General features: G+C 45.0%; 1 protein-coding gene across 2 annotated transcripts in view; it reads right to left on the bottom strand.

The window, feature by feature from the left end:
* Positions 1-7,062, bottom strand: part of NPS (neuropeptide S) — a 28,984-nt gene extending 21,922 nt beyond the window's left edge. Inside the window, exon 1 of one of the 2 annotated variants that reach the window (XM_030204926.1) lies at positions 7,011-7,062. In XM_030204926.1, coding sequence (XP_030060786.1) covers positions 7,011-7,054 — 44 coding nt within the window. In that variant the 5' untranslated portion in view covers positions 7,055-7,062. Of the gene's footprint in view, positions 1-5,699; positions 5,788-7,010 lie in introns of those variants that run through there. The other variant, XM_030204927.1, reaches the window with a different exon arrangement.
* Positions 7,063-12,784: the final 5,722 nt, after the last annotated feature.

The following is a 12,784-nucleotide window of genomic DNA, read 5'->3' as shown; positions in this document are numbered from 1 at the left end:
AATAGTTGAATGCCTGTATCATATTACCTCTATCTCTCCTTTCCTCCAGGGTGTACATGTTCAGGTCCTCAAGTTTCTCCTCATACATCTTCTGACACCAACCCCATACCATTTTAGATGCTTCTTCTTTTCATGTCCTTAGCAAGATACAGCCTCCAAAACTGAACACAATACTGCAAGTGGGGCCTCACCAATGACTTGAACAGGGGCATCAACACTTCCTTTCTTCTGCTGGTTATACCCCTCTCTAGCATCCTTCTGGCCATGGCCAGTATCTTGTCTCATTGTTTTGTCACCTTGAGATCCCTAGACACCATCATCCCAATGTCCTTCTCCTGAGCTGTGCTTATCAGTCTCTCTCTCCTCTTATTTGGTACATCACTTTTGTACTTCTACCCCCCTAAGTGCATTCTCTGCACTTCTTGGCATTAAATTTTAACTAGTATTTAAGGAAAACCAATTTGTCCTATGTACCTTAAATATAATCCTAAGTATTCAAAATAAGATATTATTAAAGATAATGTTAAGACACTAAATACATAACAAATTATTCCTTACAAAATATTTATTAGAAGAATTATAATTCAAACGCCACTAAAAAAAACATGAACACCTGATCACTACTACTACTTATCATTTCTATAGCGCTACTAGACGTACGCAGCGCTGCACACTTGAACATGAAGAGACAGTCCCTGCTCGACAGAGCTTACAATCTAATTAGGACAGACAAACAGGACAAACAAGAGATAAGGGAATATTAAAGTGAGGATGATAAAATAAGGGTTCTGAAGAAGTGAATAAGGGTTAGGAGTTACAGTGGTGGAAATAAGTATTTGATCCCTTGCTGATTTTGTAAGTTTGCCCACTGACAAAGACATGAGCAGCCCATAATTGAAGGGTAGGTTATTGGTAACAGTGAGAGATAGCACATCACAAATTAAATCCGGAAAATCACATTGTGGAAAGTATATGAATTTATTTGCATTCTGCAGAGGGAAATAAGTATTTGATCCCCCACCAACCAGTAAGAGATCTGGCCCCTACAGACCAGGTAGATGCTCCAAATCAACTCGTTACCTGCATGACAGACAGCTGTCGGCAATGGTCACCTGTATGAAAGACACCTGTCCACAGACTCAGTGAATCAGTCAGACTCTAACCTCTACAAAATGGCCAAGAGCAAGGAGCTGTCTAAGGATGTCAGGGACAAGATCATACACCTGCACAAGGCTGGAATGGGCTACAAAACCATCAGTAAGACGCTGGGCGAGAAGGAGACAACTGTTGGTGCCATAGTAAGAAAATGGAAGAAGTACAAAATGACTGTCAATCGACAAAGATCTGGGGCTCCACGCAAAATCTCACCTCGTGGGGTATCCTTGATCATGAGGAAGGTTAGAAATCAGCCTACAACTACAAGGGGGGAACTTGTCAATGATCTCAAGGCAGCTGGGACCACTGTCACCACGAAAACCATTGGTAACACATTACGACATAACGGATTGCAATCCTGCAGTGCCCGCAAGGTCCCCCTGCTCCAGAAGGCACATGTGACGGCCCGTCTGAAGTTTGCCAGTGAACACCTGGATGATGCCGAGAGTGATTGGGAGAAGGTGCTGTGGTCAGATGAGACAAAAATTGAGCTCTTTGGCATGAACTCAACTCGCCGTGTTTGGAGGAAGAGAAATGCTGCCTATGACCCAAAGAACACCGTCCCCACTGTCAAGCATGGAGGTGGAAATGTTATGTTTTGGGGGTGTTTCTCTGCTAAGGGCAAAGGACTACTTCACCGCATCAATGGGAGAATGGATGGGGCCATGTACTGTACAATTCTGAGTGACAACCTCCTTCCCTCCGCCAGGGCCTTAAAAATGGGTCGTGGCTGGGTCTTCCAGCACGACAATGACCCAAAACATACAGCCAAGGCAACAAAGGAGTGGCTCAGGAAGAAGCACATTAGGGTCATGGAGTGGCCTAGCCAGTCACCAGACCTTAATCCCATTGAAAACTTATGGAGGGAGCTGAAGCTGCGAGTTGCCAAGCGACAGCCCAGAACTCTTAATGATTTAGAGATGATCTGCAAAGAGGAGTGGACCAAAATTCCTCCTGACATGTGTGCAAACCTCATCATCAACTACAGAAGACGTCTGACCGCTGTGCTTGCCAACAAGGGTTTTGCCACCAAGTATTAGGTCTTGTTTGCCAGAGGGATTAAATACTTATTTCCCTCTGCAGAATGCAAATAAATTCATATACTTTCCACAATGTGATTTTCCGGATTTAATTTGTGATGTGCTATCTCTCACTGTTACCAATAACCTACCCTTCAATTATGGGCTGCTCATGTCTTTGTCAGTGGGCAAACTTACAAAATCAGCAAGGGATCAAATACTTATTTCCACCACTGTAAAAGCAGCATCAAAAAGTGGGCTTTTAGCTTAGATTTGAAGACGGCCAGAGATGGAGCTTGATGTACTGGCTCAGGAAATCTATTCCAGGCATATGATGCAGCAAGATAAAAGGAACGGAGTCTGGACAGAGTTAGCGGTAGAGGAGAAGGGAGCAGATAAGAGAGATTTACTCAGTGAGCGGAGTTCTCGGGGAGGAATATAGGGAGAGATGAGAGTGGAGAGGTACTGAGGAGCTGCAGAGTGAATGCACATATAAGTCAATAAGAGGAGTTTGAACTGTATGCGGAAACGGATAAGAAGCCAGTGAAGTGACTGCTCATATTAACCCTCTCCTTAAGTCACTTCAAGGAGAGGGTTAATATGAGCATAATGACACTGGTGGAATATAAGTCGTGCAGCAGAATTTTGAACAGATTGAAGAGGAGAGAGATGGCTAAGTGGGAGACCTGTGAGAAACAAGTTGCAATAGTCTAAGCAAGAGGTGATAAGAGTGTGGATGAGAGTTCTGGTAGTGTGCTCAGAAAGGAAGGGGCAAAATTTGGTGATATTATAGAGAAAGAAATGACAGGTTTTAGCAGTCTGCTGAATATGTGCAGAGAAGGAGAGGGAGGAGTCAAAGATGACCCCAAGGTTACGAGCTGTTGAGACAGGAAGGATGAGAGTGTAATCCACAGAAATAGAGAATGGGGGAGGAAGAGAGGTTAGTTTAGGGGGAAAGATAAGAAGCTCAGTCCTGGTCATGTTTAGTTTCAGATGGCGCTGAGACATCCAGGCAGCAATGTCAGACAGGCAGGCTGATACTTTGGCCTAGATTTCGGCTGAGATTTCTGGTGTGGAGAGGTAGATCTGGGAGTCATCAGCTTAAGGATGATACTGAAAAACCATGGGATGAGATCAGAGTACCAAGTGAAAAAGTATAAATGGAGAAAAGAAGAGGTCCCAGGACAGATCCCTGAGGTACACCAACTGACAGTGGGATAGAAGTAGAGGAGGATCCACTAGAGTATACACTAAAGGTATGCTGAGAGAGATAAGAAGAAAACCAGAAAAGAACAGAGCCCTGAAATCCAAGTGAGGACAGCGCCTCAAGGAGTAGGCTGTGATCAACAGTGTCAAAAGCAGCAGATAGATCGAGAAGGATGAGGATAGAATACAGACCTTTGGATCTTGCCAGGAACAGATCATTGGAGACTTTAACAAGCGCTGTTTCAGTTGAATGACGGGGGCGAAAGCCAGATTGAAGTGGATCAAGAATAGCTTGAGAAGAAAGAAAGTCAAGGCAATGGCGGTGAACAGCACGTTCAAGTATCTTGGATAGGAAAGGGAGGAGGGAGATGGGGCGATAGTTGGAAGGACAGGTAGGGTCCAATGAAGTTTTTTAAGGAGTGGTGTGACTACGGCATGTTTGAAGGCATCAGGAACAGTCACAGTGGAAAGTGAAAGATTGAGGATATGACAGATAAAAGGGATGACAGTAGGAGAGATAGTGTTAAGTAGATGGGTGGGAATAGGATCAGAGGAACAGGTAGTTAGTTTTTAGGAGGAAAGAAGATGTGTAGTTTCCTCTTCCATGATTTCAGAAAAGGAAGAAAAGGAGGCAGGGGTTGGAGGGTTGAGAGAATGGACTAAGGGAAGGAGAGGTGGAGGTGACCTGGTTGAGAATTCAAGTTTAATCTTGTGAACCTTATCATGAAAGTACTCAGTCAGAGTCTGGGGAGAAAGTGAAGGGGGAGTTGGAGATGAAGGCACTTTGAGGAGAGAGTTCAGTATGGCAAAGAGACGTTGAGGGTTTGAGCCAAGAGAATTTGTCAACTGGATGTAATAGTCCTGTTTGGCAAGTAAAAGAGCAGACTGGAAGGAGGTCAGCAAGAATTTGAAATGTATGAAGTCAGCATGGGCACGGGATTTCAGCCAAAGGAGTTCGGCAGAGCGGGCACAGGGACATAGGTAGTGGATTCTAGAGGTCAGCCAAGGCTGGGGTTTGGTACATTTTACAGAATGGGAAATGGGAGGAGCGAGAGTATCTAGAGCAGAGGAGAGAATAGTATTATAGGAAGAGACAGCCTCATTGACAGACTTGGATAACATAGTGGTAGAGAAGAGATTTGAAACTCTGGAGGGCAGAGTAGAAGGGTCAATAGCCTGAAGATTCCTAAATGTATTGGTTAAGATTGGACGGGACTGGGGAGGAGGGTGTTTAAGTGTGAAAGTTATCAGATGATGGTCAGAGAGGGGAAGAGTTGAGGCACAGAAACTGGAGAGTGAGCAGTTTGAGAAGAGGATAAGATCAAGACAGTGGCCATTCTAGTGAGTGGGGGCAGTGGAGCACAGTTGAAGATTGAAAGAGGATACTAAAGCAAGAAACCATTTTAAAACCCAGATACACTAATTGCTGATACCACATTCTCTGGCAACAAGTTTCAGAGCTTAATTATTCAGTGAGTGGAAAAAATATATTCCCCCTGTTTGTTTTAAAAGTACAGCAGAGTATCGATTATCCAACGTAAATGGGATCAGTCCAGTGTCAGATAAGTGAAAAGTCGGATAATACGGAAAACAATGGGAACCCCTCAAACAATGTAGGGACAACATAACTGTAAGCATAAAGAACAGGGATAGTGTATCTTTAATTAAAATTTTGTTTATTAACACTAATCAGCAATGTAAAGAAAACTGTACAGCAGGCAATTTGAGCACAAATACAGAGCAATATGCAGCAATTGTAAAGCAGACAATGTGAACAGAAATACAGAACTGTACAGGTACAGAACCGAGCAAGGGAAACCAAATTTATCAACTACATATACAGAAATACAGAACCAAGCAGAGCCCTATTTCTCAAGATCACTGCATGTTCAGCCTCACTCAAGCTGTCCTCTCTAGTCAATAACAGCACCGTATGAAGCAAAAATCATGACAACAGAACCAAGCAGAACCCCATGTCTCAAGACAGTAGAACTGCAAATGGAAACCCTCCAGATCTAAGAATGGTCTACTCCCTTTACACTCTTACAGATCAATAGCCCCACTTACATACCCCTGAAACTGTTATGCCCCCTTCCCCTTCCTTGCCTAATTTTTGTCTCTTACTATTTCTTTTATTGTATTGTCATTTTTACTTATCCTATGTTAGCCACATTGTGCCTGCATGCATGGGAAAATGTGGGGTAGAAATGTACTATAAATAAATGAGAGTAAGAATAAAGAAAGTGCTGTAAATATAAATGAGTAAACAGGAATATACATATGGTACTACATAAAATTCATAGGGCACAAAAAACTTACCATGGTTCCATCTCTGCAAAAGCACTACCTCAGATCAAAAATGGATCCCTGGCAGGAAAAGCTCTCGGGTCAGATAGGGCAGGTCCAAAAATTTCTGCAAAAGCATGATCTCAAATCTAAAAATGGTTCCCTCACTACAAAAGTGGGGTCCCAGATCCAAAAATTCATGCGTAAAAGCAAAGACTGAAATCACAAACAGGAAGAGAAGCCACATGATTCTTAACTCGGATGAGGGGTGCACGAAGGAGTATCAGCTGCAAATCATGGTTCCCTTGCAGTGTGTGAAGTTGGAAAACAGGAAGAGAAACTGCACGCTTTTTAAAGGCAACGCAATGATGTCACTGGGGAGAGGTCTGTCAGATACGCCAGATGGTCGGATTAGTGAAGGACGGATAATCGAGACTGTACTGTAGTACAACGTAACTTCCTTGAGTGTCCCCTAGTCTTTGTTTTTGAAAGAGTAAAAAAATCGATTTACATTTATCCATTCTATACCATTAAGTATTCTGTAGACATCTATCATATCCCCCCTCAGCCATCTCTTTTCCTAGCTGAAGAGTCCTAACCTCTTAAGCCTTTCCTCATATGAGAGGAGTTCCAGTAGTAGTAGTGATCAGTAGTTGAACAAACAACCTAAAATGATCTTCAGGAAAATATGCCCTTATACCACAAAGCTGTCTCAACTTGAAAATAATAGGGCTGCGTTTTGCTTAAAAATTTTAATTAATTGCAATAAAAATCTTTTTATTGCTATTAAGAGCACAATTAATGGTATTTTTAATTAATTTATTTTTTTACTACTGCTGCAGCAGCTCCTTGTGACTCTGGGCAAGCCACTTAAACCTCCATTGCCCTAGGTTCAAAATAAATACCTGTATATAATATGTAAATCACTTTGACTGTAACCACAGAAAGTTGGTAAATGAAATCCCATCCCCCTTCCCTTCACTAAAGGACTGATAATCACCCTCCCTCCCATCCCCAGAGGCAACATCTTTCCCTTTCTCTTCCTTCCCCTCCCTCTCATCTTTCCCAGGTCCATTATCTCTCTCTTTCTCTTCTCTTCCTCCCTCCCTCTCATTGTCCAGCACCTCTCCCTCCCTCCCTCCCTCCCTTCCACCCCCATGAACAGCGATAGAAACTTGGTGATGAGCAGCACCAAGCTCTTCTTGTGGCTGCTGGAGCTCACTGCTTCAGTCATAGCTTCCATCAGTGGCCCCTCCAGTTCTTCTTGCGGGTGTGCAACTTATGCCCCTCCCTTACCCAGGGATTCAGAATCTGCCCCTCTCTCAATGCCCCCTGCAGATCTACCTTAAAGGTGGTATTGTCGGTCCCCAGAAGTGGCAGCATTGCATATATTCTGCCTGTGGTCTGCTCCAAAGTTTTCTATCTGGCCCATCCTGCCTTCTATGATATCACTTCCTGTTTCTGCCTGAGTGGGACAAGTCAGAGGGAAAGCTTCGGACCAGGCTGCAGGCAGCATATGTGCAATGCTGCCGCTGGTGAGGATCAACAGAAAACCACCTTTAAGTTAGACTGGCATGGGGGGGGGGGGGGTGATGTTGAATAGCAGATGGGGGAAAGATTTTGGATTATACTGAGGACAGGAGTTGGGAGTGGAAAAGAGCAGAAGAGATGTTTGGAGGAGAAAGAACATACTATATTGTAATTACTTTTTATTACAATTAATGATTACTGCATTAATCACAGAGTTAGTTACCTGTGATTAAAATGCAGCCCTAAAAAATAATAATCTGGAATAACTTTTTTTCCACTTCCTATAGTAAATGAAAAGACTAACCACAGCAATAACATAAATGTCAACATACTGTATTTAAAAAAATCAGGAAGGCTGAAATACTCCCCAGCAGCACATAATATCCTATGCCAACAAAATAGGAAATAACTTTCAAATTAAACTTTTATGATTCAAAACTCAACATGCGCCCAAAAGGCCTTAACTCCCTGGTAGCAATGCTTCAGAACTCCGTGAAATCTATCAGAGTTCACATGCTCACGCAGTCTTCACTGTCTAACAGACTCTAGGCTCAAGGGACTTAAAGAGGAACTGAGTGTGCATAACTCAGAATAAAACCCTGATATTAGGGGGGAAATTTATTTTTCAACTGAAAGTTATTGCCTCCTTTGAGAGTACATAACAAAGCTCATTTGGTATCAATGTTTACCACACGGTGCAACATAATTTACATTATTATGTCACTGTCTCAGTCCAGGTTTCAGCATGGAAATGGTTTGCTCAAGGTCACATGGTGAGTTGGGAATAGGAGAACTGAATTATGTTTTCCAGTTAACCTCTGCAATGCCATGCTATCTTCTATGCCTAAAGGGAACATTTTAATGGTTTTCTTTTAGGCTTATACACATTTTATTACCATCCTAAATGACACTTTAAAACAATGCCTCCACTCAATGCAGTCAGGATCAAAGTAAAAAAGCTCAAAGTTTATAAGATTAAAATGACTCTTTAGAAAAGAAAAACAAACCATTGCTGTATGTTTTGTTCTGAGATCATCATTTTGCATTTCAGCCTAAACTAGAAATCCAAAAACTGATAGCCAGTAAATCCCATGGCTAGTGGTACTGATAAGTTATCATGTATGTAAACTATTGTTTTAAGATATAGAGCCTCAGGAATCATAAATAAAGACTGGATGCTGAATACAGGACAGGCACTGATGTATTCAGTAGCCAGGCTTTGATTGAAGACCTCTGGGATCTGAAGGACTTAACTGCATAAAGGGGCCCATTTCCTAAGCAGTGGTAGGGCTAATGCACGGGTAGAACATGAGAGATCGACACCATTGCCAGGGTAGTGCAGGTGCCCAGAGGTAATTTCAAAGTTAGCACCGCTATTTCCTGCGGTAGAAAATATTTTTCTATTTTCTATCGCAGAGGGCATTCCCTTTCCCTTAAATATGACATCTTTTCCTCCCTCCCTCCCTCCCTTCCTCCCTTCCATTACCCCACCCCTGTCTGACATATCTCCCTCCTTCCCTTCTTTATAGCCCTCCCTGAGTCCAACATCTCTCCCTTAATACTCTCTCTCTTTCCCCACTCCCTCCCCCCACCACGGCCACGGTCTGGCATCTCCCCCCCCCCCCCTTTCTTCCTCAACCTCTTCCCTGAGTGAGTTGGGTTTTAAAGCGCTTCATAGTCTTGTAGCCTCTCTGAGTGAAGTTCATGGTTTTCTTCATAAGGATAAATATGATCTTAGTATTTTCCATGACTTCTCTAAGGGGCTTTGATTTGGTGGTCGATGACCTATTATTGTCTTGCTTGAGAAATTTTGAAATTAGAGGTGGTCCTACAGTGGTTTAGCTCCTTTGTTGGCAATTATTTTTATGCATTATCTTTTAATTCTACTATGTCAAAACTATCTACTATCTTGTGGAGTGCCAAAGGGCACAGTGCTTTCACTAATGTTCTTTAATCTCTTTTTGAGCCCTCTGGTACTTCTAGTTTAGTCCTTTGGTACCAAAAGGCACTGTTTCACAAATGACATCCAGTTGATTGTGTATACAGACCCAATGCATCCATACCTTTCAGTTCTTAATGACTGTCTTTCTGCAATTGTATCTTGGCAAGAGCCAACTGTAAAATATAGCTGTTGTTCATTCAAAAACTTTTAATCATAATTAATCACCAGATTAAAATTTTTGATTGTAGTTAACCAAAATTTTAAACTCTGTCTGTATAGTGTCATTGAGTGCCCCTCTGACCACCAAGGCACTATCTGGGTAGTTATCAGGATAGTAGCGATATTCAGCCTGCTTCCTGGGTAACTAACGGGTAAAGTTAGGACAGCAAAACTTCACTACATTAGCTATCTGGTTAGTGGGCTGAAGTTTTTTTTTTTTTGGGGGGGTAGTTTAGCTGGTTCCCCCAACCCCCAAAGCCCTACAAGAGCATCACCCTCCCAAAGAGCATCTGCCCCTCCTGAAAACCCACCCCACTCCACGAACAACCCCCTCCCAAACAGCCCCTCAGTGACCTCCACAGAGTATCCACCCTCCTCCTAAAGCCTCTACCAAAAGCATCTCCTCTTTCAAAGACAACCATCTCCCTGTAGGCTTCCTGGGCTTATTTTAACGATGCCCTGATGGTCTAGAGTAGGACAGGCAGGAGTGAACCCCAGTGGATCCTGCCTATCCCAACTCCAGTTCAAAATGGCAGTCCCCCTCTTCTCTCTTCTGGGACTACGCTAGGATTGAAGATGGCCACCATAACCCCTAGCAGTTTTCTCACAGTTGTACTGCTGGAGATCATCCTTCCATATAAAGAGACTACCGCTAGGGTTTGTGGCAGCCATTTTGTCCTGGGCAGGAGCAGAGGAGGAGTATTCTAACCTTGCAACAGGTCAGTCCTAGGGGAGCTCAAGGGGTGGAATTTTGGACAGGCATGGGATTACAACCCAAAGGAAGGCTCTTATACCAAGGGATATGGGGGGGGGGGTCATATACTTGGGTTATTAGCAGGAGGATTGGCTACTGGGAAGTGTTGGGGTATCATCAGAAGTACCAGCTACTGAATGGTGTTGGGGGTGTCAGCAGAAGGATCAGATACTGAGGGGGGTGTCAGTAGAAGAATGAAAAACGGAGTGCTGGGGGTGTTGGGAGGGGGATCAGAGAGTGGGGGGCAGTGGCGTAACCACAGGTGGGTCTGGGTGGGCCAGGGCCCACCCAGGGCCGCCGAGAGCCAGAGCCGGGCCCGGGACAAGGCCGCCCCCGGGCCCCCCCACCCGAGGTCGCCGCCCACCCGAGATCGCCGGGCCCCCCCGCCGCCCACCCACCCGAGGTCGCCGGGCCCCCGTCCACCCGCTATCGGGCCGGGCCCTCACAACTAACCTTAAGCCTCCTTTCACTTCGCAGCAAGCAGCGGCAGGGCAGGGCAGACCTCTCCACGTAACGTCCGCGAGGGCGGGACATGAAAGGAAGGAGTGGCTTGACCTGCTGCTGCTTGCTGCAAAGTGAAAGGAGGCTTAAGGTTAGTTCTGGGAGTGACGAAGGGTGGGCCAGGCAGCGACAGAGGGCGGGCCAGGCGGCGGCGGCGGCGCCGGGCCCCCCAGGAGGCCCGGGCCCCGGGACTTTTGTCCCCCTTGTCCCCCCCTCTCGGCGGCCCTGGGCCCACCCACTTAGGGCTCAGGCCCACCCAACAGTAGCACACGTTTAGCAGTAGCTGGTGGAGATCCCAAGCTCTGCCAGCTGAAGACTTCCCCCTGATGGTAACGGAGACGCTACTCTCCACGATACTGACACCTGCGCGTTCTCAGTTTTCAGCGCATGTCTGCTGCAGACTGCCAAGGTGGAAAGAAGCATTTTCCTGCCAGCTGAGATATTTTTTGGTAGTGGTTTTGGGGGAGTGGGGGAGAACATTTGGTGCCCACCCACTTCTTGCCTAGGCCCACCCAAAATCTGTTGTCTGGCTACGCCCCTGGTGGGGGGGGGGGGGTGTCATTGGGTGTTGGAGGGGCACCACTGCAGAATATCTGATGACAGCAGCTGTGCTACTGGACTGCTGATAATGCAGCTGCACCTACCACCTTATCATGAGATGGCAAAGTGAACATAAAAACATAAGAGTAGTCCTCCTGGGTTAGCCCAAAGCAGCCATGCTATCAGCAGTTGTGACAGCTAGTGAGCAGTTGCTCTAGTTGTCACAGCAGATCACTCCTCCTCAGTGCCCTGGTGACACCCACACACCGCCTATTCCTGCATTAAGCAGTAGAATGGGTTTATCACTGCACTGGCTGTTTTAATGCATGTTAGACAGGATGGCTTCATGGTAATGTTTCATACAGTGGCAGCCCTACCATTAGGCCAACTGAGTCGAGGGCCACAGACGGCACTCTTCATGGAGCGGCATCATTCCTTTCCACTGCCCCACACCGGCTGTGATCTGGCTTCTCCCCCCCCCCCCCCCCCACCTTCCTCAACCCCCTTCCCTGAGTCTACTTTCTCTTTTTGGTTTCCAAAAGTTGGCGGCAGCAATAATTCCATACAGTGCCCTGCCGCTGGCACCAGCTTCTTCTCTGTACTATGGCTTGCCTCTCTGACGCAACTTCCTGTTTCCTCACAGGTAAGCCACAGTACAAAGAAGAAGCCAGTGCCAGTGGCAGGGCAGCGTATGGAGATCACTGCCGATGATGACTTTTGGAAAACAAAAAAGGAAGGTAGAATCAGGGAAGGGGGTTGAGGAAGGAAGAGGCAGATGCCAGACTGTGGGGGGGGGGGGGGGGGGGGAGTTGGGAGAGCGAGAACTGTGAAGGGTTAAGATGTTGGACTCGGGGGAGTGGGGGGGCCAGGGTCACCATCTCATCGCTCCCCTCAGGTGGCAGATTGTCTTGGGCCGCCCCTGGTTTCATGAACTGCAAAACCAGTGCTAGCTGCTTAATACAGCTTAGTAAAAAGGGCCCCACAGTATACATTCAGAGAACAGAATGCCTAGTAGTACAATTGAATTGCTAAGCGGTAGTAGCAGCATCAATAATAATTACAGTTCACCACAGTAAAACAGCGGTGCAATATATTTACTAGAAAGAAGTATATGAACTTTTCTTCTTTATGACTTATCTTAGCCATGCCATGTCAGCAGTCCATATGATAATTCATTTTGATTTATTCAGTCTTATTTCCCAGCTTAGGCAAACAAAATAAAACATAGATGATAAACAATACCTTCTCATAGTAGAAGCAGTGTCAACGCAAATTGTTTTCGTTGAGCCCTACCACAGACAAAATAAAAAATGGAATTAAGAAAAACTAATTTAAAACAGATGTCAGCAAGTAATTGTTTCCAAAATGCAATCATACTGTTCATCTAGTACGTGTATACAATGTCCTAGAAAGTGAGATTGTTGAAAATAAATTACTGGGGTTGTGAAAAGAAACCATGGAAAAGTTTATGGGGATTCCAGAAAAGAAAAAAAAAAAGTAGGCGATGAATGCTGTAGCTCGGCCTTGAGCTACAAATGAAAAAAGATGTGAGTTAAACCCAATCCATAAGAGGGCAAGTTGTCAACATGGGTTACCATTAAGATGGTATTTTACTGTTAACCCCAATTATTA

The sequence above is a fragment of the Microcaecilia unicolor genome, chromosome 5 (assembly GCF_901765095.1).
Source record: "Microcaecilia unicolor chromosome 5, aMicUni1.1, whole genome shotgun sequence".
NCBI classification, from domain to species: Eukaryota; Metazoa; Chordata; class Amphibia; order Gymnophiona; family Siphonopidae; genus Microcaecilia; species Microcaecilia unicolor.
The sequence above is the reverse complement of the archived record's forward strand: the minus strand, read 5'-3'. Positions and strand labels throughout refer to the sequence as shown.